General features: G+C 36.2%; 2 protein-coding genes across 13 annotated transcripts in view; one reads left to right on the top strand and one right to left on the bottom strand.

Annotated features, from left to right (window-relative positions):
• MMUT (methylmalonyl-CoA mutase) overlaps positions 1–8,194 on the bottom strand; it is a 36,087-nt gene extending 27,893 nt beyond the window's left edge. The window contains exons 1-4 of one of the 6 annotated variants that reach the window (XM_042986526.1): positions 8,042–8,194; positions 5,101–5,177; positions 3,865–4,289; positions 1,968–2,335 (exon numbers count right to left, since the gene is read on the bottom strand). In XM_042986526.1, coding sequence (XP_042842460.1) covers positions 1,968–2,335; positions 3,865–4,289; positions 5,101–5,102 — 795 coding nt within the window. In that variant the 5' untranslated portion in view covers positions 5,103–5,177; positions 8,042–8,194. Of the gene's footprint in view, positions 1–1,967; positions 2,336–3,864; positions 4,290–5,100; positions 5,178–7,259; positions 7,543–7,595; positions 8,012–8,037 lie in introns of those variants that run through there. The other 5 variants (XM_042986529.1, XM_007095502.3, XM_042986527.1 and 2 more) reach the window with 5 other exon arrangements.
• A 103-nt stretch (positions 8,195–8,297) lies between these two features.
• Positions 8,298–24,975, top strand: CENPQ (centromere protein Q). Of its 7 annotated transcripts, XM_042986533.1 has the most exons (12): positions 8,304–8,386; positions 11,111–11,256; positions 11,849–12,062; positions 12,205–12,236; positions 13,221–13,354; positions 14,093–14,141; positions 15,193–15,319; positions 15,887–15,955; positions 17,543–17,672; positions 22,588–22,707; positions 22,843–22,917; positions 24,118–24,975. In XM_042986533.1, exons 5-12 carry the CDS (start codon positions 13,253–13,255, stop codon positions 24,247–24,249), a joined length of 804 nt encoding a protein of 267 aa, XP_042842467.1. In that variant the 5' UTR covers positions 8,304–8,386; positions 11,111–11,256; positions 11,849–12,062; positions 12,205–12,236; positions 13,221–13,252; the 3' UTR covers positions 24,250–24,975. The 7 variants fall into 7 exon arrangements, with proteins under 7 accessions (XP_007095559.2, XP_042842467.1, XP_042842466.1 ...); XM_042986532.1 differs by lacking the exon at positions 12,205–12,236; XM_042986535.1 differs by lacking the exon at positions 11,849–12,062.
• The last annotated feature ends 129 nt before the right edge of the window (positions 24,976–25,104 follow it).

Here is a 25,104-nt window from a genome sequence, read left to right on the forward strand (position 1 = left end):
CTTCAAAAGAGTGAAGATGGTAAATTTTACATTGTGTATTTTTCTACAATTAAAATTTTTTAAAAATAGAAAAGTTTACAGTTTACAAAGTACTTCAATGTAACATTATTTGATCAGTATGTGAAACCAGAACTTTTACACTTACGTGAAGGATTATATAAAACAATTTTGAACTTGCAGATGACATTAGGACCTTCCAAAAGGGGAAATGCCCAAGTACATAATAGCACAAACTAAGCAACCTGCTACCAACTATTCAATTCTCTCCTCTCTTCCCGTAATACCTGAACCGTAAATGCAGAGTGCCGATTTGCAAGAACTGTACTTCCAATCTCCTCTCACTACTGTGTGTGTCCATTGACATAGTGGAACTTTCATTTGTTCCTTCTGGAAATTCACCTTAAATCAGAGGAGCTGCCCCCCTCCCCATGCCAAACACATCCAGCCCACCTACGTCCTCAACCGTAAGGTAGCACAAGGTAAAAGGAACCCTAATGACTGCGGAGCAACCCTACAACCAAGCTCTTGATAACCTACTTTCCAACTTCTTTCATATGAAAGAGAATCGACTCCTGTTTAGTTAAAGCTACTGCTATCTTTGTACGTGTGTTTGTCATATAAGTCAGTCAGAGAAAGACAGATATCATATGTTTTCACTCATATGTAGAACTTGAGAAACAACAGACCATAGAGGAAGGGAAGGGGAAACGATAGTTTCAAACAGAGAGGGAGGTGAACCCATAAGAGACTCTTAAATACAGAGAACAAACTGAGGGTTGATGGGGGGAGGAGGGGAGGGGAAAATGTGATGGACATTGAGGATGCCATTTGTTGGGATGAGCACTGGGTGTTATATGTAAGCGATGAATCATGGGAATCTACCCCCGAAACCAAGAGCACACTGTATACACTGTTTGTTAGCTAACTTGACAATAAATTATATTAAATAAATAATAAATACATAAAAAACACACACACAAAACCATTCTTCTAACTTTTCTGTAAGGTTTAAAGTATTCAAAATAAAAAGTTTTGGGAAAACTGAAAAAATAAAAATAAAAAATAAATGTAATCCTGCACATATGGTCTTGAAATTGAAAAGGGCGATAAAAATATACAATTCTATACAATATAGTTCACAGGGACAAACGAGATCTATGAAAAGACATAAAATTGCAAAGTGTAAAAGCTGAATATCAAATGAGAGGAGTAGGCAATGCTTGCAAGAGTTCTGAGGTAATAGCAATTACAAGAAATAAAAGAGATTTTTTAAAAAAAGGTTTCATGGTAGAGGAGAGACTGCCCTTTTGCCATGAAATAATACAGTCTAACTTTAAGGTAGGTAAAGAAACAGAGAGCATTGTCAGCAAGAAGCAGAGTGTAAATGATGAGGGAAAATACATATTAGTTACTCGGAGGAAAATGAAGTTTTATGTTTCCCAGTGGAGGGATTGTTGCTAAGATAGGAACACTGCAAGAACCTTCTTTTTCCACCACTCTGATTGGGGAAGATAAACCTAACACAGGAGTGAAATATCAGGGACCACATTGTGGATGCAGGTATAAATGACATCTTCTAATCTAGTTTCTAATAGAAATACAGCTGATATTTTGATCTCCAACTGTCAGACACAAGTATGCACTTCAAAACTGAATCTGAACTCTGGTAAGAAACAAAGTATAAATTATGAGCCCTCCCTGATTCTAACAACTATCAGAGGATACAAATTTAAAAATAAGTAAAATACAGTAAATGTCTAATGCCAAGATTCCTATAGGTAACAACACACTATGAGTACATTGAAAGCAAAAAAGACGAACTAGCAACACACATAAACATAAAACCCACACTCTGACTTTATACTATTATTCAGACTCACTTATCAAATTCAAATTAGGTTATGATATTTTATAAAAATTCCTGCATCTAAAGAAGGAAAGCAAAACCCACAAGAAACAGAAAATACCTTTGCTGTATATTGGAAGATGTCAGCAATAATTTTCATGGATGGTTCTGGAGGAAAAATATAAGTATTTCTGACCATAAACTCCTTTAGTATATCATTTTGGATTGTACCAGTGAGTTTCTCTTTAGGTACACCTTGTTCTTCTCCAGTTACTATAAAAGTCGCAAGAACTGGAATAACTGCTCCATTCATGGTCATGGAAACTGACATTTTTTCTAAAGGAATTCCATCAAAAAGAATTTTGGTATCTTCCACAGTGTCAATAGCAACACCAGCCATTCCAACATCACCACGAACTCGAGGATTATCTGAATCATATCCACGATGTGTCGCCAGATCAAAGGCAACTGATAATCCCTGCTGACCAGCTAAACACACAAAGGAAAAACAATGTAGAATTAAAGAGTCTGGCATCAAAGTAAACTGATTTATGTTAACACTACTAACGGTGTCGATTCAGCTCATCATAGGATACTTTTATAACAAACATTATTTTTATGCTTATACATGTCAAAACAAATTTAAATAAAGACACTTCATCTCCTAAACTGTTTTCCCATATGGCAAAATGTACAAACTGGGTTCCAGAACAAAAAGAACAAAACATCTCACTATCTTATGTCTATTTGAGGACTTTTTTAACCTTGTTTTTTTTAATAACTTCAACTTTGTATATCTTAATCCCCTTAACCTATTTTGCCCTTATCTTAACAATTTTAGGTAAAAAAATATTTTTTTAAGTTTATTTATTTGTTTTTAGAGAGAGAGCACATGTGGACATGAGCAGGGTAAGGGCAGAGAGAGAGAATCCCAAACAGACTCTGAGCTGTGACCACAGAGCCAGATTCAGGGCTCAACCTCAACAATCTGAGATCATGACTTGAGCCGAAATCAGAGTTGGACGCTTAACCAACTGAGTCACCCAGGCGCCCCTCAGTAAAAATACTTTCTAAGATTCATGAAAAGATCTGGCTGTTCACAAATAGTTAACATAACTTGGTATTTGTATGCTCACTTATTTTTATTCTTGTGTTTAATATGGTCATAACAAGATGTCTTGGCTATTCAAATATTCTGGAAAACAGAATTATAAACACCATGCAAAAAAAATAAAAATAGTTTACACTAAATATGAGATCCTCCATCTGCAATATAAATGTACAGATCCTCAAATTTAGCAAACAATATAATTTTAATATAGATCAGAAAGAAATAGTAGTTAATATGATTTTTAGAGACCTAAGTGCCAGATTGCACTAAATATATTTGTACATTATCATTTGTTTATTACTTTCTTTAAACCATTTAAACCATGTCCTCTTTAATTCCTATCCTAACAATGTTAAGTAAAAACTCAAAGAGGGATGCCTGGGTGGTTCAGTTCATTGGGCATTTGACTGTTGATTTGGGCTCAGGTCACATTCTCATGGTTTGTGAGTTCAAGCCCCGCATTGGGCTCTGCACTAGCAGTGAGCGTGAAGCCTGCTTGGGATTCTCTCTTCCCCTTTCTCTGCCCCTCCCTTGCTCACACACATTCTCTATTTCTAAAAAAATAAAAATAAATTTAAAATAAAAAGAAATAAACTTTAATTTTAAAAAAGTTTCTCAAAGAAAAAGCCAATGTCTCTCATGTCATATGAGTTTAACTAATTCCTTTTTATGTAACATGTATGTAACTGCTATTGGCATTCAAGAATTTAGCACCCTATTCTGGATCACTCATTTTTTTGACCACGGAAGTTGAAAAACATTCATATTTCTCAGAGTATAGTCTTAACTACAAAATTATAAAGTGACTATCATTTTTACAGAGATCAACCAGTCTCCCTTCAAAAGAAGCCAGGAACAGGAAATGTATGGTTGATCATAAATATAATGTTTTGCATAAAAATCTCACCCTTAATATTGTCTTTATAGAACTTATTGCTTTCTTCCACAGTACTAAAACCAGCGTACTGGCGGATGGTCCAGGGCCTAAAGGTGTACATGGTGGGATACGGTCCACGTGTGAATGGCTTCACTCCTGGAAGTTCTTCAGGTAAGTCATTGGTATCCCTGCTAGAATATAAGGGTTTTATGGAGATCCCCTCTGGAGTATGCCATATCAGGTCTTCTGGGTTTTTGCCTTTCAACTGCTTTTTGGCCAGGGCAGCCCATTCTGGATGAAGGGGTTGTTGCTGGTGCAGAAGTCTCCGCCATATAAGCCTGGATCCTGATGACTCTTTGAGCTGCTTCAGGTGATGAGGTGAAAGCAAAAGAAGCCAAGTCTTAGCCCTCAACATGATGGAGCATGGAGAACACCTAAAAGGAACACGAACTGGCCTAGAAAAAGAAGTACAGTATATATGTGTTTACAAAAGCCAAATGGGAACTATTGGTGAGAAGGGAAAAAAAGGCATTTTAGTATGATTTCATCTCTTCTTTCCTGCTTCCTATACCTGATAATTCGTAACGTTGGATCTTTTTCTCCACAATTACTATCATTGTTCTAGTCTTCTAACTCAATACTTTGTTAGCTGGTTTTACTGGCCAGTCTTAGGGTCTCTAGTCCATTCTACACACTGACACCAATGCAAATATGGTCATGTCACACTTCACTTAGGATTTTTCAAAGGTTCTGCATTATTTAGAGGATAACATACAGCCTCCTTATTTCTCCATTGAAAACATTTTTCACATCTACTTTATGACACTCATTGTGTTGGGTGCTGGAGATAATAGTGGAGAACAAGAGAAATAGGCATTCAAGGTCTCTATGCCCTGATCACTGCTTACTTCTCAGACTCATCACTCTTCCAGAAATACTGGATAACCTATAGCTCCCTGCTTGTATCAAAGTTCCGTGATTTGCTCTTGCTCTTCCATCTACCTAGAATGTTCTTCTTTGGCTAATCTGGCTAAGGCATCATCTCCAATACGCAGGGCTTTCTACATGCCAGGCACTGCTACAAGGGCTTTGCACAGAGTAGCAATTTTCATCCTCACAACACCACCAAGATAGGTACTAATGTTATCCCCATTTTACAGATGAGAAAACTGAGACACAGAAGAGCCAGCATTTAAACCTAGGCAGCACTAGGTTTCAAAGTCCTAGCATTTAAATAATATATTCAAAGATTTTCCCTGAACTCACATGCTGGGCTAAATGACCTCTTCAGTATTCCATACCACAGCACTGTTTCTCTCTTTAGACATCTGTCATCTCCCACACTACAACATATTAAAGTACCGTTTTTAACTTTTATATAAAATATATTAAGGTGTATAAAATTATACACATATATACATATTTCTCTGCTAATTTATTAACTGACCCAACATTAGAGCTGTATATTCCTAATAACTAGCACAGTCTTACACTAAGTGACTAAGTCTGATTTCACCATTTTACACATAGAAATTAAGATCCAGAGAAATAAATGAGTAAAGAAATTGGATCAAAATTCCACTGTTCATCTGAATTACGTAAATACTTGCTAGAGTCATACAGCTTCAACATATAGAGCCTAGTATTTTAAAAGGTTTGGGGATGCAAATGTTATTAATATATTCATCATGCTCTATAATGTATAAAGTAACAAGTAAAGTGAACTTAAAACTCTATTTTCTATACCATCTCTTACCTATCAATTTAATGAACCTTAAAGGAAAATAAGAATACTCAACATTTGTTAGAGGGTTGTGAAACAAAAGAAAAACCACTGGTGGGAATATAAACTGCTTTAATTACTTTGGAAAGCAAATTGGCAATATGCACAAAAAGTGTCAGGACTGATTATGCCATTCCACTGAGGAACAACACTCTTAGGAAAGTTACCATATAAAAATGCATGTTTCCTATAGTTTTATTTGTAATAAAGAAAATTTAGAAACATCTTCAATGTCTAACAATGTAGGAATAAGTGAATAATAGTATATACAAGTGATAGAATTTTACATAGCTATTAAAATATATTTAGAAAAACGGGGCGCCTGGGTGGCGCAGTCGGTTAAGCGTCCGACTTCAGCTCAGGTCACGATCTCGCGGTCCGTGAGTTCGAGCCCCGCGTCAGGCTCTGGGCTGATGGCTCGGAGCCTGGAGCCTGTTTCCGATTCTGTGTCTCCCTCTCTCTCTGACCCTCCCCCGTTCATGCTCTGTCTCTCTCTGTCCCAAAAATAAATAAAAAACGTTGAAAAAAAAAAAAAAGAAAATGGAGAAAACCAATTTTTAATGTCAGAAGTCAGAAGAGTGGTTACTCATGGCAGCTAGTGCAGAAAGCAAACAAAAGAGGTGCTTTGGGGTGATGGTCTTGCTCTGAATGCTGATTATATAGATGTATTCGGTTTGTGGAAATTCATCAAATTGTACAATTATATGCACTTATATATACGTAATATACTATTATACATAAGTCAAATTTAAAATATGTTATGCAGTTTCTTTAAAAAGGAGACAGGCTCAAAAAGTATTAAGTGAGGGGTGCCTGGGTGGCTCAGTTGGTTAAGCGTCTGACTTGGCTCAGGTCATGATCTCACGGTTCATGAATTCGAGCCCTGCATGGGGTTCTGTGCTGACAGCTCAGAGTCTGGATGGAGCCTGCTTTGGATTCTGCGTCTCCCTCTCTCTCTGCTCCTCCCCCACTCACGTTCTGTCTCTCAAAAATAAATAAACATTAAAAAAAATCTTTTAAAAAAAAGTATTAAGTGAAAGAATCAGGATAAAACATTGTAAATGCAGCATGTTCAACTGGGTACAAAGTACACAGAACAAAATGTAAAAAGAAATACAACAAAACAATTCCCTTTATTCTTTTAAAGCTACTATGATTTTTACTCTATTATATCCATGGGGTCCTTGTCATCCATCTTCTTGCAAGCATAATGCAAGCATAAACTACATGTACTAGCTTAAAAATAGGTGAGAGAAATAATTTATAACTGAAACATTACAGCAATGACATAAAAGGTAATTTGAAAACTGCCTGATATGAGATTGTAGACAAAATATATCACACTCATTTGCCTAAAATACTGGTTCTCCAAACCTGGACAAATGATAGGAAAGAGCCCTCTATTTAGTGACTTCCAGAAAATCACATGGCAAATTCCAGAAAATCAAAGGCTGGAAACAGACATCACAACTACTACTGATGGCAACAGGACTTCTGACCTTTTCTCGCCATAAAGAGGCTTCAAGGATCCAAAGAAAAAACATGTAAAACAAATATAAGTTACTGATGATTACAATATGTTAAAGAGTAATGATGAAGCCCATCCCTACTGACCCTCCCAAAATATGGGTAAAATACTTACCGTTCTGAATCAAATAACTCTCAAGTTCTGTTAATATGTGGTTCCACATTAATACTTTAGGAAAGGCTAACCACCTTCAATCAATGTTCAACCAATTTGGGTTGGAGATGACAAGACACAGCATGCAAATTGTATTTAATATTAGCATAAGTATATCATTAAATATTAGAAAATGATGGGAGAAAATCATCAAGTGATTTAAAACTTTACACACATACACACACTATCCAAGGTTTCCAGCGTCTCAAAGATTGCTCTTTCAAGATAAAACAGAACAAGTTAGTAAACTATAATTTTATGCTAATTTAGACCTCTCTTTCCTATTTCTCCTCTTACCCTTAACTCCACAAGTATACACAAAGTCACTTTCAGTCCTCCACCTTTTACAAACAACCTCACAGTAACAAGAGCTGCAGCCTAGAAGAGAGACAGCTGTGGCGCCCGCGCACCCCTCTGCAATCTTGCAAGCGCCCTCTGCCTAGCGGCATCTCGGGGTTTTGGGGTACCCGGGGGAAGATGGCGACATGGCCCCCGAGGCGAACTAACACCTTCTTTCCGGAAGTACCTCCGAATTCCCACTGATCACGCTGAAGAGAAGTCGGTCGAGACTTTAAACCCAAGAAGATAGGGGAGAGCGGGATGCCGTCACAGTGGGAAGGTAAATAAGGAAGTCGGGAGGAGAAAAAGGACAGGCTCAGAGGACAAGGATAAATGGGGAGAGAGGAGTCAGAAGAATGGAGGGCAGTGAAAGGTGACATCCCTAAATACACAGTCTTACTCACGGCCTGCCTGTCTCAGACCTCGGCTGTGAGAGACGGCGGCTGGGCTTCGGACCACCCAGCCCTTGAAGTCAAAGATCCACACAGCTGAGCCCCTCACGGAGCTTGCGCAAAAGTCAGCTGGAGGAGTCAGGGGGTGTAGGCGGACACCGCCCACCCTGCAGCCAATCTCGTCGCGCTCCCGTGGGCGCGCCTCTGATGACGTTGGGGGGGGGGCTAGAATGCTCGCCTCTCTACTCCCGGGTTTCCGGTTTCTACCCGCCCACTTCCGGGCCTTGTTGATTCTCAACGGTTTTGGCGCCAATTGCTCAGAGCTTGGCCTCCTGGAGCATTCAGTAGGCACCTTTGGTGAGTAATGAACGCTTTTTATCGGCGGGTGCGTCCAGCTTGCGGAATGAGTTTTGTGGCCAGTGCGATTATGGCAGTCTCCGCGGCTTGTATTTCGGGAGCGTGAGATGATTTTCCAGTGAGAGGGAAATCACTTTTGGGGCCAAGGATTGAACTGTTTGACTTGCGAGGCCGGAGTGAAGCCACGCCTGGCTCCTCAGTTCCTCCTTTCCCCAGTTCATCTTCCTCCTCGTTCGTTTTCCACAATATCCTGCGGCGCATCTTGGGGCGAAGTGCAGCTGTAGAGATTAGTATCTTTGGGCACTAAGGTAACTTCGGTCGGCAGCGTTGCTATCCCGAGGCATATCCCGAGGCATTTGTCAGGAGGTAAACATAGAGTATTTTTGTGTTTTGCCAGACTTGGCGCTCGCCCTTTGTGCCTATATAGAGCCCTAGACTGAGAGTTGGTTTCCACGAATTTCAGCAAACCGATAAGGAAAACAGGACAGCGTAGGAGGCCTCCCTGTTTCCTACAGAGTAAGGGTAAATTCTTTACTGCAGTATAGTGTCTGGCCGCAAACCACCGTTCCAGTCTTATTTCTGTCCCATTACTCAGTCTTATTTCTGTCCATTACTCCCATACACATTAAAATATCGCTGCATTTTCCCTGTCCCTGAACAGACCAGTTTCTTTTAATCTGTTCTGCCATCAGGCTTTTGCTGTTTTCTCTCAAATACTTCATTCCTGGTCCTTCTGGCTAAATATTTCAAAATGTAATTCACATGTTACTTTTTTTTTTCTGCATAGCATGTAGCATTCTTCCCCCACCCCCACACACATCAATTCGAGTCATTCACTTATTTGTCTTTTCTAGCTTTTTCACATGGTATGTAATTTTATATAGCAATTGTTTTCATATCTGTCTCTACCCACTACCGCTAGGCTGTGGTTTCCTGTGGATCTAAAACGGCAAAATTCTATTCCTTTTACATTTATATTAAAATTTCTATTCTAGTTCCTTTACAATTAGCCCAAAAGTGATAGAAAATTATGACAGTTCTTTATTGAATTCTTACTATGTTCTACGCATTTTACGTATTCTGTACAAAATTTTAGCTTCACAAAAACCTTTAATGTTGGTGCTTTTTAACCTTAACCCATTTTACCAGTGGGGAAATTGAACAACTTTACTTGCCTAAAATTGTACAGCTAGTTAAATGGCAGAGTCAAGATTGGGAACTAGGCCATTTATCCTTATCCCTGACTTGCTCTTGGCAGTGGTTCTCAAGCTGATGTCCATTCCCACCAGGGGACAGTTTTAGTTGTCACAACTTGAGGGGCTGCAAAGAAAGGGTGCTTGCAAGTAGAGACCATAACTGCTGCTAAACATCTTACAATGCATCTCCCACAACAAAGAGTTACCTAACCATCCAAAATGTTGATAGTGCGGAGGTTGAGAAACTTTTTGCGCTATGGTTTAGTGCCTCAAATAGGTACCGATGAAAATGGTGCATCTCCTCTTGCCAGTAGTCAAAGACCAACTTTTATTTATTTATTTATTTATTTATTTATTTATAATCTGTCACAACTGATTCTTTTGTACAGTACAACCCAAAATTAATTACTAGTCAAACCCGTAGAGTATATAACACCAAGAATGAACGCTAGTAAACTTTGGGTGATATGATATATCAGTGGAAGTTCATGAATTGTAGCAAATGTACCACTCAGGTGTGGGATGTTGGTAGTGGAAGAGGCTGGGGGTAGTGAGTGGTTACAGAGGGTATATGGGTACTCTACATACTTGCTGCTTAATTTTGCTGTGAACCTAAAACGTCTCTAAAAAAGAAAGTGGTGTTTGTTTGTTTGTTTGTTTGTTTTTAATAAATTACTGGGAAAATGACATTTAAAAAGAAAAAACAGCCAATTATTTTATAATCAAGTTCAGCATACATAAAATTGTTGCCAAATTGCAATAAAAGTTTCTAAAGGGATACTGTCAGTTTCTATATTTAAAAGGACTGTCACAGTTTGTGAGTTAAATTTGGAGTAGCAGTAAATTGTATGTTCTTGAATAAAGAATATCAAGAAAAATTGATAAACAGAACCAAACTATACATAAGTGCCAGCTGAAAGTTAGAGACCATAAGAGCCCACAGACTTTTAGAGTGGAGTGGTGTGGTTAGGAGGCATGGAGAACAGGTGGTTCATGCTCTGGGAGGGTGGACGGAGGCAAGCGAGCAGCTCAGGTAGAGGGCATAGTGCATGCATACTCAAAGTGTGTTCAGGAAATCCTCAAATGTACTAGAGAGAGAGAGAGAGAGAGAGTCTTACAAGGAGTAGTGGGAGAAAAATATGGAGCTAGGCAGGGCTAGATTGTTCAGGACTGTAAATGGCATGGTAAAGAGTTTGGGTGTGGTATGCTAGGTATTGGGGAAGGATTTTTTTTTTTTTTTTAACTTGAGAAAATAATTTATTTTGTTCCAGAATTTGGGATCAGAAACAACTTGGTAGGACTGACTCATATCTTTTCCATACAGGATCAGCTGCGGCATATTGATTGGCTCAGGTACATGCCAGGCTGGCAAGTTGGTGCTGGCTGCTTGTTGGGAGTTCAGCTGGGGATTTTGCCTGGGGCTTCAGTTCCTCCCCATGTTAGCCTTCCTTATAGCATGGTAGCTGGGTTCCTAGACCAAATATCCTAAACATGATGAAGTTGAAGCTGCTATTCTTTCCATGTTTAGGCCAGGAGACTGGTACAGAATCATTTCCACCGTATTCTATTGTTCAAACAGTAGAATGCCAGGATTTAAGATAAGGGAACATAGACTCCATCTCTCAATAATTGGAGTGAGAAGGAATTTGCACCATTTTTGACCTATCGGATGAAGTGAGTACTAAATTCCAGCCCTCTCTTGCTCCCTCGCCCAGATACTCTTCAGTGAACAACCTGTACTGCTGTATATATGGCAGCCTTCCAGGAGAGGTCCACAAGTGAAACTCTCACGTGGTTTGGCTTTTTTAAGTAGGGGAAGTATAAGGGCATGGATGACAAGTTGAGAAAATCGGGCATCTCAGGAATATAACACGAGAGACTAGGTGTAAATCACCACATTGTTCAAGAGCAGGGTAAAGTGTATTTTAACTTCCACGGCTTTTTGTCAACGATTTTACAAGTAGTCCTCAAGTGTAGTTGGTGATTGTTCAATTAATTATGTCTCACTATTTGTGTTAATCTTACTGAAAAAAAGCTTGAAACTCCACCTTTTAAAATTTGAAGAAATAGATTTATCCGAAGTACCTCCTTTATTATCTCTCAATCTGCGTGTATATTTAAACTCTAAAATTTTAAATGGTGACTGATACATATCTAACTGTATATGCCTAGAAAACATATATATGTAATGTATACACACGCATATATGTATACCTCATTTTATCACACATTTTATCATACTTCACAGATACTGTGTTCTTTACAGATTGAAGGTTTGGCAATCCTGCATCAGCAAGTCTTTTGACTCCATTTTTCCAACAACATTTGCTCACTTCCTGTCTCTGTTACATTTTGGGAATTCTTGGAATATTTCAAACTTTTCCACTATTATGATATTTGTTTTGGTGATCAGTGATTGACTTGCTGAATGTTCAGATGATGGTTAGCATTTTTCAGCCATAAAGTATGTTTTAATTAAGGTATGTACATTGGTTGTTTTTTTAGACATAATGTTATTGCACACTTACTAGACTACAGTATAATGTAAACATAACTTTTACATCCAAATGAAACCAAAAATTTCATTTGACTCACTTTATTGCAATATTCATTTTATTGCAGTGGTCTAGAACAGAACCTGCAATATCTCCCAGGTATGTCTGCAAACACATTCACACACCCCTCCATGTATACTGTACCTAACTTCTATGCTACCTACTCCTTATGGTCTAATGCAAGAATAAACATCCTATTCCTCTGTTCCTTTTAACAGTGAAAAGTTTGGTGACTTACTAGTTAGTAGATAGGGAAAAGGAGTCATTCTAAATGTTGTCATTGACATCTTCATCCACTTCTGTGCCTGTTTGTAATTTGTGGGAGGACAGGGTAATCAGTATACTTCTGTGCTTTTTTAAAAGGCAAATAGCCCAGGCAGAGTTAGAGCTTAAATCCTTATGAGTGAATTTTCCACCTGAATTTCCACAACATAGATTCATAATATGATCCTAAAGATTATCTCCTTTCATAAGGAGAATGGAGAATATCTGTGACTAGAGTAAGACAATTTAATACCTTATATTTCCATTTTCTTGGATCTAAACATGGAGATAATGTTACTGTATTGAGGAAGTATAAAGTAAGAAATGCAAAAGCATTTTCACATAATTTTGTAAAGCCATAAAAATGGAAGATATTTTTAAGAATGAAATTGAATTAGACACACTTACTTTAATAATAACTGATGTTTGTTTTGAAATATGTTTAAATGTTCTAAAAACAATACTGTCCCAAAACTTTCATTACGATTTTTTTTTTTAATTTTTTTTTTCAACGTTTTTTATTTATTTTTGGGACAGAGAGAGACATAGCATGAACGGGGGAGGGGCAGAGAGAGAGGGAGACACAGAATCGGAAACAGGCTCCAGGCTCCGAGCCATCAGCCCAGAGCCTGACGCGGGGCTCGAACTCACGGACCGCGAGATCGTGACCTGGCTGAAGTCGGACGCTTAACCGACTGCGCCACCCAGGCGCCCCCATTACGATTTTTTTAAAGCAAATTTGGAACATGTATAGGTAGCTCTTTTTAACAAAATTTGTTATGTAGGCTTAAGCTTTTCTGTGTCCTTTTATCTTTCCAGACTTTTTGTTATGATTGTTCTGTTTAATCAAGATGTCTAACAAAGCAGGGGCTTCCAAGAAAAGATCTCAACAGTTAAAAAAAAACCCAAAACGAAAAACTGATGATGAAGAAGTGGAGTTACCAGAGAGAAAGGTAATGAAAATACTGAGTTTATCATTTAGAACTTTGTGATTGAAAGTATCATCTGTTCTATGTGAAGGAATATGTGAAGACTAAAGGGCAGTTTTACTACAAATTGTAGTAATTCATATTATGTGGGAGCTGTTGCAATATGATTTGTAAAAGTTCTCAGATGAAAATTATGTATTTCAATTTCCAAAGATATTGATCAGAGAATTATTTGCAGGAAGGGGTAATGGGGCATTGCTAAGGTTTAAATGTGAAGACTAGGAATAAAGTGTATAGAGATTCTATGTTAAAAGGAAAATCTGTGAGTTAGGAGAAGATATATTTATAATCATAGAGAAAAATTACTTTGGGAGAAATTAGCTTCTGTCTACCATCATTGTGCCCCTCTCTTCCAAAATTTTTATTATAAAATAATTTTAAAAATGTATTTTTCCCTATGTTTTTTTGTAGGTGAAGTATATAACACTATTTCACAGGCAAAATGACTAACAATTTATTTAAAACATTCTTTGACATTGTATGGAATTCTGCTGTACATTATCACCATTGTCCAGGAATTGCTTTAGTATATCTGCTGCCTGTGATAAATACACACTCTTGTTCTGCAGAAGTGGCAATCTACTTTTTTCCATCTTGTCGGAAGATATATGGATACTCTTCGACGTACATGACAAATATATATCAAAAACGCTATCTTTTTACCTGATGCTTAATTATGTGTGCATGTGTTTTTTCCTTTAGGTTAGAAACACAGCAAAAAATAAAAATCCAAAGCATCTGCCTTCTGAAGGTATTTATTTTCTCTAGCTTATTTAACTTGTCTGTCGGTCTCAATACTATCTGTATTCATGAAAAAATTCTCAGCATCTTGTTTATGAGTTCTGGAAAAGATAGTGATAAACAGCTGCATTCTCATTTTTGCAAGAATAAGTAGTACTTGTTAGTCAGTTATTTTCTTCAACTGAAATTTTACTTACCACCTCTAGCAAAATATTGTGTAGGATTCTAAATTGATAGGAACTAGAAAAAACCGGTGTCCCATAGTCTGAATTATTACTGATTTGTGACATGGAGACACGTGATTTCTCTACTGATTTCTCTTTAAAACAGATATGCTTCTGTCCTACCACCATTGTATAGATTAGTTTGGAGCTACTGTCCAATTTTGTTTGGAGTAAATTAGTTTGGAGCAGTCATCTTTACTTAAGCATCACTTCTTTGAGGAATTCCCTCCGTCTTCTCACCAAGACCAAACTAGGTCCTCTGGTTTTATATTACTGTAGTGCACATAGTACATAGAACTTTTTCTTTTGTAATGTTTTGCATACTTCTAATTATAATTATTTTATCTCCCTTCTCTCCAGAACTAATCTTCAGAGGAGCCAGTAGCATATCTCCTTTGTTTATCCCTTATAAGTAGAACAACATCAACAACCTAGGAGACCCTGAATATTTTGTTCCAGTTGCCATTCAACATTTGGTAGAAATAGCTTTCTAGTCTTCTCAATGAAGCTCTTTAATTTATATCATTTCTGGGAACCAGACTTTTATATTGAATCCTAATAAGTGTAGCCTGGTTCTTCATTTAGAATTGTCTTGGGTTTGCATCTGCAATGTCAGCTACTAATATTTTAGCTAACATAATAATAGACAGCATATTCATATTTGACACTTGACATATTATGGCTGTGCAATAAAAAAGAAGTTAAACGATTCCTGCAGTTTTATAATATTTTGGTTCTTGTAATTCTATTAGCTTTTTAAAGTAAATTTATACTTGAAACTCTTCCTAAGTAAAAACATAAAACTTTGAGATTGACCAGAGTCTCTTTTCTCACCAGTAACAGGACAAACAGAGCATACTAATCTAAAACGGGTAAAGGTAGCATTCAACAAGAGAAAAACCTGGCAGCCTCTTTCAAAGAGGAGCAGAGAGCATTTACAAGCTATGATGGAATCAGTAATAATGTAAGTATGAAATTTTTTCACTCCTGATTTGTACTCAAATGTTTCCTACAAACGGTATCCTTTTAACTGTCATTATTTGTTTTATGGTGGTAGGGTATTTTTCTCTTTCAGAAGAAGATACACGTAATGTCTTGTGATGCTATTAGCCTTAAGCAAGAAGTCTTTATTAATTTCAGAAGCTTATCATTCCATCAAAGAAAGAAAAACAAAGCCTATGTGGCATAACTTGCTATTTGTAAACTTTAAAGTTGTTCCCTCACTAGGGATATTTAGGAAGAAGTTGAGTTGAATTGGCACTATATGTAAGCTACCATCATGCTAAAGGGGATATAAAGATGGATTCTGCCATCAAGAAACTGAACTCATCTAAATTAATTACAATAATAAAATGTAATAAAAAGAATTTTGATTCTATCTCTGCTTAAAATGTATTTAACATAAAATAAAAAGTGATTGATTCTTCCTGGCTAGTAAGAGACACATGAAAGAAATCAGAGAGAAAAAAGTAAACATTGTATTAGTTGTATTTCAAACTACTACTTATTCAATATCTTTTTTCTTTTCCAGAACAATTTTGAGTAACAATATTAGAGAACATGAACAAGTTCAGTATCATCTTAACTATCTAAAGAAAAGGTAATATAGTTATGCAATAGAAAATTGTTAGAACATAATTAGTAAAAATCTGATCTGTTCCTATGTTACCAGAACAGACATTTGTGGGATATAAAGTTTTTCTTTCATACTGGGTTTTCGTTGTTGTTGTTTTTGCTTCTATTGTTTTAAGAAGATGAACAATTTGGAAATGTATATTCTAAACTGCTGCTGCATGCAATTCTGAAGTTAAGAGAATTTATTAAGAAGAGTCTGAAAATCACAAAATGCCTACTTCTACAGTTCATTGTTTTGTATTGGGATTTGAAAAAATATTTTGTCAATTTTAACTCCCTTCATGTTGAGCAATTCGAAGTTAACAGTTTACCGTTCTTATCTGGTATTTTTTGGAAGATGAGTTTTGGTTTCCACTCTTGTTAAAACCCTACAAATCTCAAGTTGTAGGGTTTTGGAGAATGCCAAAATGCTGCTGCTAGGTAAAAGCAACCAAATTTAGATTTTCCTCCTTGATTTCTTCCTCGAATTCAAGAATCAAATCTAGGAAAGCTGTATTGCTCCCTGCTACAAGTGAGGGTAGTAATAGGTTAGTTTCTATTGGTGATCTAATCAACCTGGTTTGAAGGAGGCTTTCTTAGCCTTGTTTTGTTAATTTTTTTCTGTTTTTAATTTGTTTTTTTATCTTTTTGTTTTTAATTTGTTCTTTAATTTTTTTCCTTTATATATTTAGAAAGGATTTCTTAACTTTAATATTGAATAGTATTTATGATGATAGTACTTTTGACAAAGCACTCTATTTTTTGAATGTTTATTTATTTTTGAGAGAAAGAGAGACATAGCGGGAGAAGGTCAGAGAGAAGTAGACACAGAATCCAGAGCAGGCTCCAGGCTCTGAGCTGTCAGCACAGAGTGTAACACTGGGCTCGAACTCATGAAACACAAGATCATGACCTGAGCCAAAGTCAGACACTTAACCAGTTGAACCACCCAGGCGCCTCTGAACAAAGCACTTTAATCTTAATGTTTTATTTGCCTTAAACTCTATGGCACTCACTTATCTTCAAAGCCGTTGTTAGAGTAACTGATATAGAAGTTCTTTTTCATTGGTTACATTGTCTGAGACAACTGAAATATAGCATCCAGGGTCATAATTATGACTTACAGAGTAGTGTTCCATCTTTTATCCAACAATCACAATAACCGATAGAATTATGTGCTATAATAGTCCAGGAAACACTTTCAGAAGATACAAGGAAAGTTTTACTTTAAAATATGTATAAATGAAATTGTATAAAAATTAAATTGTATAAATAAATGTATATAATACAATTAATTGTTAAATATGTAAAATAGAATTTTTTCCTTTTATGAAGCAGCTTAAGTGCCCTATGATTTGAGATAAATCTTAATAAATTGAAAGGTTTAAAGATGATGTCTTGGCTTTTTATGGGTGACTCACTGCTAATGTTAGCCACTGTTAATAAAAGAATATTATAGCCCTTGGGAATATGAGGTCAGAGAAGAGATGGCAACAGTACTTCAAACAGAACAAAACCAAAAATAATGGTACTAAAAAAGTAAATATAATTATGTTTTTATTTTATCCCTAAGATTGCTACAACTGTGTGAAAATCTTAAAGTCCCCCCCAAAAAGCTGAAAGATTTAACTAATGTGTCAAGTCTACTGAAAATGGAAAGGGCAGAGCACAGAGCTAATGAAGAAGGTCTGGCATTATTGCAGGTATGATATTTGAACAGGGAGTCCGTAATTAGAGAGTTAGGAGAAAGGGGAAGAAAACAAGAAATTTTTTTAATTATCATGATATTCTCTGAGTAATGAATACTGATATTAGAACAAGTAATTCATTAAATTATTATTATTATTTTTATTATTATTAGTCAAAGCAGAAACTTTGCCTAAACTTTGGGCCTCTAAAGTTAAAAGTACTTCTAATATATTAATGATTAGCAATTCTGTTTTTTTATCTGACTTTAACTGAACTACTATTTTGGATTATCAAATTACAGGAGGTCATCACTAAATGCTATAGAATTTCAAAACATATTAGTTTTTCCATTCTGTATATGGTACTTATTGACAAGAAGAGCATGGTCATCATTATTATTGTTGTTTATTATCATTATAGCTAACATGTAATGAGGGCTCTCTATGTTCTAGGCACTACTCTAGGCACTTATAGTTATATCCCTTAATTCTAAAAATGACTTAAAGAGGTCTATGCCATGTGATCTCATTTTACAAATGTGAAAAATGGAGACATCCAATACTTTTAGCTAAAACTTACACATATTGCTTCAAGTTATGATGTAGACCTTAGCCCAACTTCAAATTCTGATTCTTGATCATTTTCTTGTAGAAGGTAATGGGAGATAACATTGGGTATCATGATTAACTTCAGACTTTTAATTAGTCGATATTTGAACATTTAAGAAAAGCAAACTTAGGGGGCTTATTAAATAGTTAGACGTTATATCCCTTAGCCACTTCAGAGCAGTTCGTGGGTAATGGCACATAGGTCTTTGTTAGCAATTCAGAAAATACAGTTTGGGTGGTAGTTTATGCAAGGAATGTGCATGTCCAAGGATTTCTAATAATTCAGAATTCACATTTTATTCTGGTTTTTCCATACAATCAACATTGGATGGATTTGATTCTGAGCAACAAATTTACATATATTATAAATTAATGAAATGTATATAATTTACATATATTATAAATTAATGAATTATATACGTTTTAAATAGAAACTCCACTTCCTTCGTGGTGTGAGATGATAACCAAGTTTTTATCCCACTGTTACTACTTTTTAAGAGTATATTTTCACTACTGATACAGTTCCACCATGTAATGAGCACCTGGATGACATTTATACAGGTTATTTTTTTAATTTCAGCTTTCTTGGCCTATAATCTTAAGATATTTGAAGCGTACATTGTAGTGACTTGATATATGTACACTTTGTGAAAGCATTCATTCCCTCATCTGGTAAATTCACACATCATCACCTCACATGATTTTTTTATTTTGTGTGTGGTAAGAACATTTAAGTTCTCTCAGCAAATTTTAAGTGTACAGTATGGTGTTGTCAGTTATAATCACCTTGTTTCACACTAGGTCGTCACACCTCATTCATCTTATAGCTGAAAATTTGTACCCTTTACTAACCTCTCCCCATTTCCTCCATCCCCCCAGGCCCTGGTAACCACTTTGTTACTCTTTTTTGTGAGTTTGACTTTTTTTTTTTTAAGGTGATTTTAAAGTAAATGATGGCAAATGTTATCTTAACATTTAATATTTGCATAAACCACTTGAAAGTGATCAAACATAGTAAATGATACTGTGATTTTTATAATACTTAGAAGCATTTCTGTTTTACAGCAAAAACTGGACCTCCATATGCCAAAAGGGTAAATAGAGTTAAATGGAAAAAACTGTTTTCTCTGTACTCAGCACCCCTGACACCAAATGCGTGGGTTTTCCACGAAGCACTTTTCCAGTTCTCTGCAGACACCAACTAGGTGTCCTACAATTTCATTCAATTCTGACACTATCTGAAATTAGTACAGACCCCACAGGTTAAGGGCTCAGTATCACAAGACTGCCCCCCACTTCAGATGACAGTTGCCATCCACTCCTGTACTTCTGACCAACCAAGTACAAATCAGGTATTGCCATGACCCTCTCCTCACTTTCAGTAATTTGCTAGAACAGCTTACAGAATTCAGGAAGTCACTTTACTTACTATTACCCGTTCATTATAAAGGATACATTCAAGAACAGCTAAATGGAAGAGATACATAGGGCAGGGTATAGGGGAAGGTTGTTGCCCTCCCAGCACCCCAACGTGTTTGCTAACCTAGAAGCTCTCTGAACCCAGTGTTTACAGTTTTTATGGAAGCTTCATCACGTGAGCATAACTGAATCTCCAGCCCCTTTCCCCTTCTCAGGAGATCGAGGAGTGGGGCTAAAAGTTCCAACCCTGTACTGACATGATGGGTTGCTCTGGCAACCAGACTCTGTCCTCTCTAAATCATTCATTATTAGCATAAACTCAGGTAAGGTTGAAAGGGGCTTATTATGAATAGAAAAGATGCTACTGTCACCCCAATCACTCAGCAGATTACAAGGATTTTAGAGGCTCTGTGCCAGAAACCAGGGATGAAGACCAAATACATATTTTTTATATCACAACATTACAACAGTCTTGGTTTTGCTTGCTTAATATTCAGTTACTCAATGGAAGCACTGTTGGCATTTTGGTATAAGAGTTCTTCATTGATATAATAGAGCCTTTGAACTAGGAGTTTGTAGGTTTTGTCTGTATCCATCAGTTTTCCGCTGTGTGTCTTAGAACCGCTGCTTTTCCCCACTGTAGCCTAGAGTTATTCTTGATGGTGACTTTCCAAAACCTGTATCAGCTGACGAGTAACAAGTTGTATTCATGCAACAACAGTGTGTTCATTGAGCTCTCTCACTCCGTGATGATACTAGGGAAAAGGCAGTCAGCAAAGTCTTGGAGTGACTCTGAGAAGGTGGTAAAAGATCTGCTGGGCCTTAGTGTTTTAATCTCTGTGGATCTCTGCCTAAGAACAGAACCATAGAATTTCACAACCAAAGTTAACATAAGAAAATATACAAATAAGGACAAAAAATAATCCACAGATAACAAAAGCATACCAAAAACATGTATTCACAAAACAGATGAACACTAACCTAATTGTCAAGCAAACAAAGAAATTCAGAAAAACTATAGAGGGTATGGAAAAAATGATTAATCAGGATTAGAGATACCAAAAACTGCAGCTACAGAATTCAGGGAAGAATTAAAAGTAAGTAAAAGAAAGAAACCTTTCAGGTGTACAGACTAAATTAGAAGGAGAATTAAACACAACAGATAATGCTTACAATAAACAAAATAAAGATAAAATTTTAAGAATCAAAAAGAAACATGGAAATTTTTAAAGGTATTGAGAAAAAGTGACAAATGTAAGAGCTCAGCAAAGAAGATATGGCATAGGTAGGGTAGGAATACCCAAAGAAGATAACCAAAGCAATGCAACAAAATAATTTTTTAATTACAATGGAAATTTGTAGTCCTATTAATACTGTTTTCTGTATTCAGTGCTGTTATTCATTTCCTCTGGGTTGGGTCATATGGTGGCCCCCAAAATGAGATGCCCAAGTCCTAACCCTGGAACCTGCGAATGTGACCTTATTTGGAAAGAGTCTTCCCAGATATAATTAAGGATCTCGAGATCATCCTGGATTATCTTGGGTGGGCCCTCAATCCAAAGACAGTTGTCTAGTAAAGAGACAAAAGTGGCCTTATGCGGAGACGTGGAGGAAATGTCTGTGTGGGAAAAAAAAAAAAAATGCAGAAATTGGAGTGCTGTAGCCATAGAAGCCAGAAGAACCAAGAGAGGATTCTCCCTTAGATATTCCAGAGGGATCTGGAATCTGCCCTGCCAACACCTTGCTTTGGACATCTGCCTTCAAGAACTGTGAGAGAATAAATTTCTGTTTTACGCCACCAAGTTTGTGTTTGTTATGGCAGGAAGGGAATACATGCACCTTACATATAGTGGTATTGGACAGCACTCTTCAAAATCCAAAAGCCAAGTCACAGGAAATTCAGGGCTGAGGAACAGGTGAAACTTGACCAGCAAATGCTAGAAAGCAAACTCTCTAGTTTCTAGTACAAGTAAACTGGAAGTAACCAAAAAAATTGGAGTGGAAAACAAGAGATGAAAAGAGACTTCCTTCATATGCACTTATTATAATGACCAGAATCTAGAACATGGAAAACAATAAATGCAGACAAGGATGTGGAGCAACAGAACTCTAGCTGGTGGGAATGCTAAATGGTACAGCACTTGAGAATACGGTTTGGCAGCGTCTTAAACAAAATGAAACCTACTCTTACCACACAATCCAGCAGTCACGCTCCTTGGTATATTGCATATGGGTGTTTGTGGTAGCTTTTATTCATAATTGCCAAAAGTTGGAAAAGTCCAAGATGTCCTTCAGTAGGCAAATAGATAAACTGTGGCACATCAGACAATATTATTCACCACTAAAAAGAAATGAGCTATTAAGCCCTAATGAGACATGGAGGAACCTTAAATGCATATTATAAAAGAAACCAAACTGAAAAGGCTACACATACTGTATTATTGCAACTATATAACATGACAGTGCTCCAGAAGTGGGAAAACTGGAGAATAGAAAGATGAGTGATTGCCAGGTTTGTGTGGTGGGGATAGAGATGAACAGGCAAAGCACAGATTTTTAGGCCATCAGTCCTGGGGCTCTGCCACATTTGCACGGATCTTCCAGGATCTCTGATTGTAGCAGTTTTGCCTAGTTTTTGAGGAAATACTCTTGTACATGGGGTATATATATCTCCTTGTTCCAGGGAAATTAAATTTCCTTACAATGCATTATTATATTGGTAAATTAGTTTCTAGGAAGTCTACTTTTTGAAAGAAAAAAAAAGAAATATACCGGTTTCTTCCAAAAGTGTTTCAGTGTATGAGATATTTTTTTAAAATATGTATATGTATATCAATACCTATTTGGGTTTCAATTAATAATATATTCAGTTTAAAATATTAACTTTTTATTTCGGACTCAGGAGGAAATAGATAAAATACTAGAGACCATAGAGTCAATGACTGGGAGTATTCACAGCCTAAAGAACAAAATTCAAATTCTGACAAGTGAGGTGGAAGAAGAGGAAGAGAAAGTAAAACAGGTAATTGCTTAATAATGTATTGCTAGAGTGTGGATAAAAGTTTTAATGCTTACTTTCCACCAAGACAACTTTTGAATGTAAGAAGAGAGAAATCAGCCTTTTGAAATAATCTGTAGCTTTCTTTTTCAACTTTAGATGTTTCAGATAGATAGTGGGGTACTCTGTCTTCCAGAACTTTCTCAGAAGAGTCTCAAAGCTCCCACACTTCAGGTAAATGCCAATTTACCATATCAACTATGTCACCAGTTATGAATTGCATATATAAAACCATAATATCCTTTTCTTTTTTTTAAACAAATGAAATACATAAGTTTTTAGTAAACATTTTTCTCATTTGACAAAATGGTTTGAACATCTTTCTTTGTGAGCGTCTTGTAGATCTGTCTCATTCTTGTCAATAGCTTTATAACATCCCATTATATGAATATACCATTCCATAATTTGTGAATTACTAAAATGAAAACTATTTGCAATTATTTGCTCAGTACACCCTTATACATACATCTTTACATATTTGTGTGGTCATAAGTGTAGGATAGATTTCTGGAAGTAAATTCCAATAGTTGAGTTTATGCTTCTAAAAATGGCCTATAACTCTTCATAAAATAGTGCTGTGTTATTTGTAGCCGACTATACGCTGGTATCTGCCTTCACAGTTTCCCAGTAGGTATTATAGTGTAAATGTTTATAATAGGGCACCTGGGTGACTCAGTCGGTTAAGTATCCAATTCTTGATTTCAGCTCGGGTCATGATCTCATGATTTGTGAGATCAAGCCCCCTGTCAGGGCGGAGCCTGCTTGGGACTCTTTCTCTCCCTCTTTCTCTGCCCCTCCCCACTCATGCTCATTCCCTCTCTCTCTCTCAAAATAAATAAACTTTAAAAAATAACAATTTAAAATAGGCTTATGTATAATCCATTTAGGGTGAAAGGAGAGGAAATGGGCAGAGGGAAAACAGAATAATACAAATTTGAAAGAGCAGAAATAAGTTGATGAGTACTGAAGTTTGGATGATGGATATATGAGGCTTTGTACCATTTTCTCTAACATACATTTGACATTTCTTATAATAAAAGATTAAAAACTAATTATATGGGTGAATATGGTCAAAAAGTATAAACTTCCAGTTATGAAATCAATGTGAGGATATAATGTAGAACACAGTAACTAGTCAATAATACTGTACTGTATATTTGAAAGTTGCTAAGAGAGTAAATCTTAGAAGTTCACATCACAGGAAGAATTTGTAGCTATGTATGGTGATAATTGTTAACTAGACTCATTGTGGTGATCGTTTTGCAGAATATATAAATACTACATCATTGTGTTGTATACCTGAAATTAATGTTCTATGTCAATTATATCTCAATTTTTTTTTTTAATTTTAAACTAATTCTGTTATACCCACAGAAAGAAATTCTGACGTTAATTCCAAACCATAATGCTCTTCTGAAGGACTTGGATGTTCTCCATAATTCATCCCAGATGAAAAATATGTTAACTTTCATTGAAGAAGCCTATAAGAGACTGGATGCCTCTTAATGAGGTTTTTTTTTTTTTTAGACTGGTCCATATTAATTTAATGTCTATGAATTTATAAAACTGTTACTTGTGATGATATTGCAGAGGGTGAGTCTTCTTCAGGATGTATTTCCAATGCACACTTAAAATTAGCCTTATAGATCTGTTAGCATCTAATGTCCTAAAAACTGTTTTGAGTAGTTGCCAAAACTGGGAACTCACATTTCTGTTGCTGTATCTCTGGTTATTTGCCTGAAGCCATGAAACAAGGAACAGTCACAATCTAATGATTTACAGTGACTGAATTGAACTCATTTATTGGCTAGTGCAGTGGAAATGTGGTACTGTCATATATAAGGTGTGTGTAGTAGCTGGTACATAGAAACACAATTGTTTGCTAGCATTATTATCCTTTAGCTCATGACTTGCATTTTCTGTGTGGTTATCTGGAACTTGAGAAATCCCCAAATGCCTTAATTCTTTTACATAACTCCCTGGAGTTTTGTGGCATAATTAAGATTTGCCAGGTGTCTTTGCCTTTGGAGGTAGCATGACCATATTTCTTTGGTTGGGTTATTGACTAGATGTCGAATATTTTCCACTGTCATCAAAGCATACTTTATCTAAAAGAAACCTAAGCACATTTATCCCTTAAAAGAAAAATCAAACAAAAAACCCTTTCTATAAACCTTTTCTCATTGTAGTAAGTATATGTGTGTGTGTGTGTGTATATATATATATATATATATATATATATATATATATATGAGTAAATTATCATTTGAATATATTAAAAGTCTTTTCTGTACACTACAGTATATTGTCTGATTTGCTTTTATTTATTTGTAAAATAAAATAACAAATAAATGTAATTTC

The sequence above is a fragment of the Panthera tigris genome, chromosome B2, assembly GCF_018350195.1.
Source record: "Panthera tigris isolate Pti1 chromosome B2, P.tigris_Pti1_mat1.1, whole genome shotgun sequence".
Lineage (NCBI taxonomy): Eukaryota > Metazoa > Chordata > Mammalia > Carnivora > Felidae > Panthera > Panthera tigris.

Bases quoted from the DNA above. Each gene is read 5' to 3' on its own strand.
- CENPQ (XM_007095497.3), top strand. From the start codon at position 13,253: ATGTCTAACAAAGCAGGGGCTTCCAAGAAAAGATCTCAACAGTTAAAA. The intron at 17,673-22,587 runs GTATGATATTTG...TTTCGGACTCAG, and splicing joins AAGGTCTGGCATTATTGCAG to GAGGAAATAGATAAAATACT. The intron at 22,708-22,842 runs GTAATTGCTTAA...TTTCAACTTTAG, and splicing joins AGGAAGAGAAAGTAAAACAG to ATGTTTCAGATAGATAGTGG.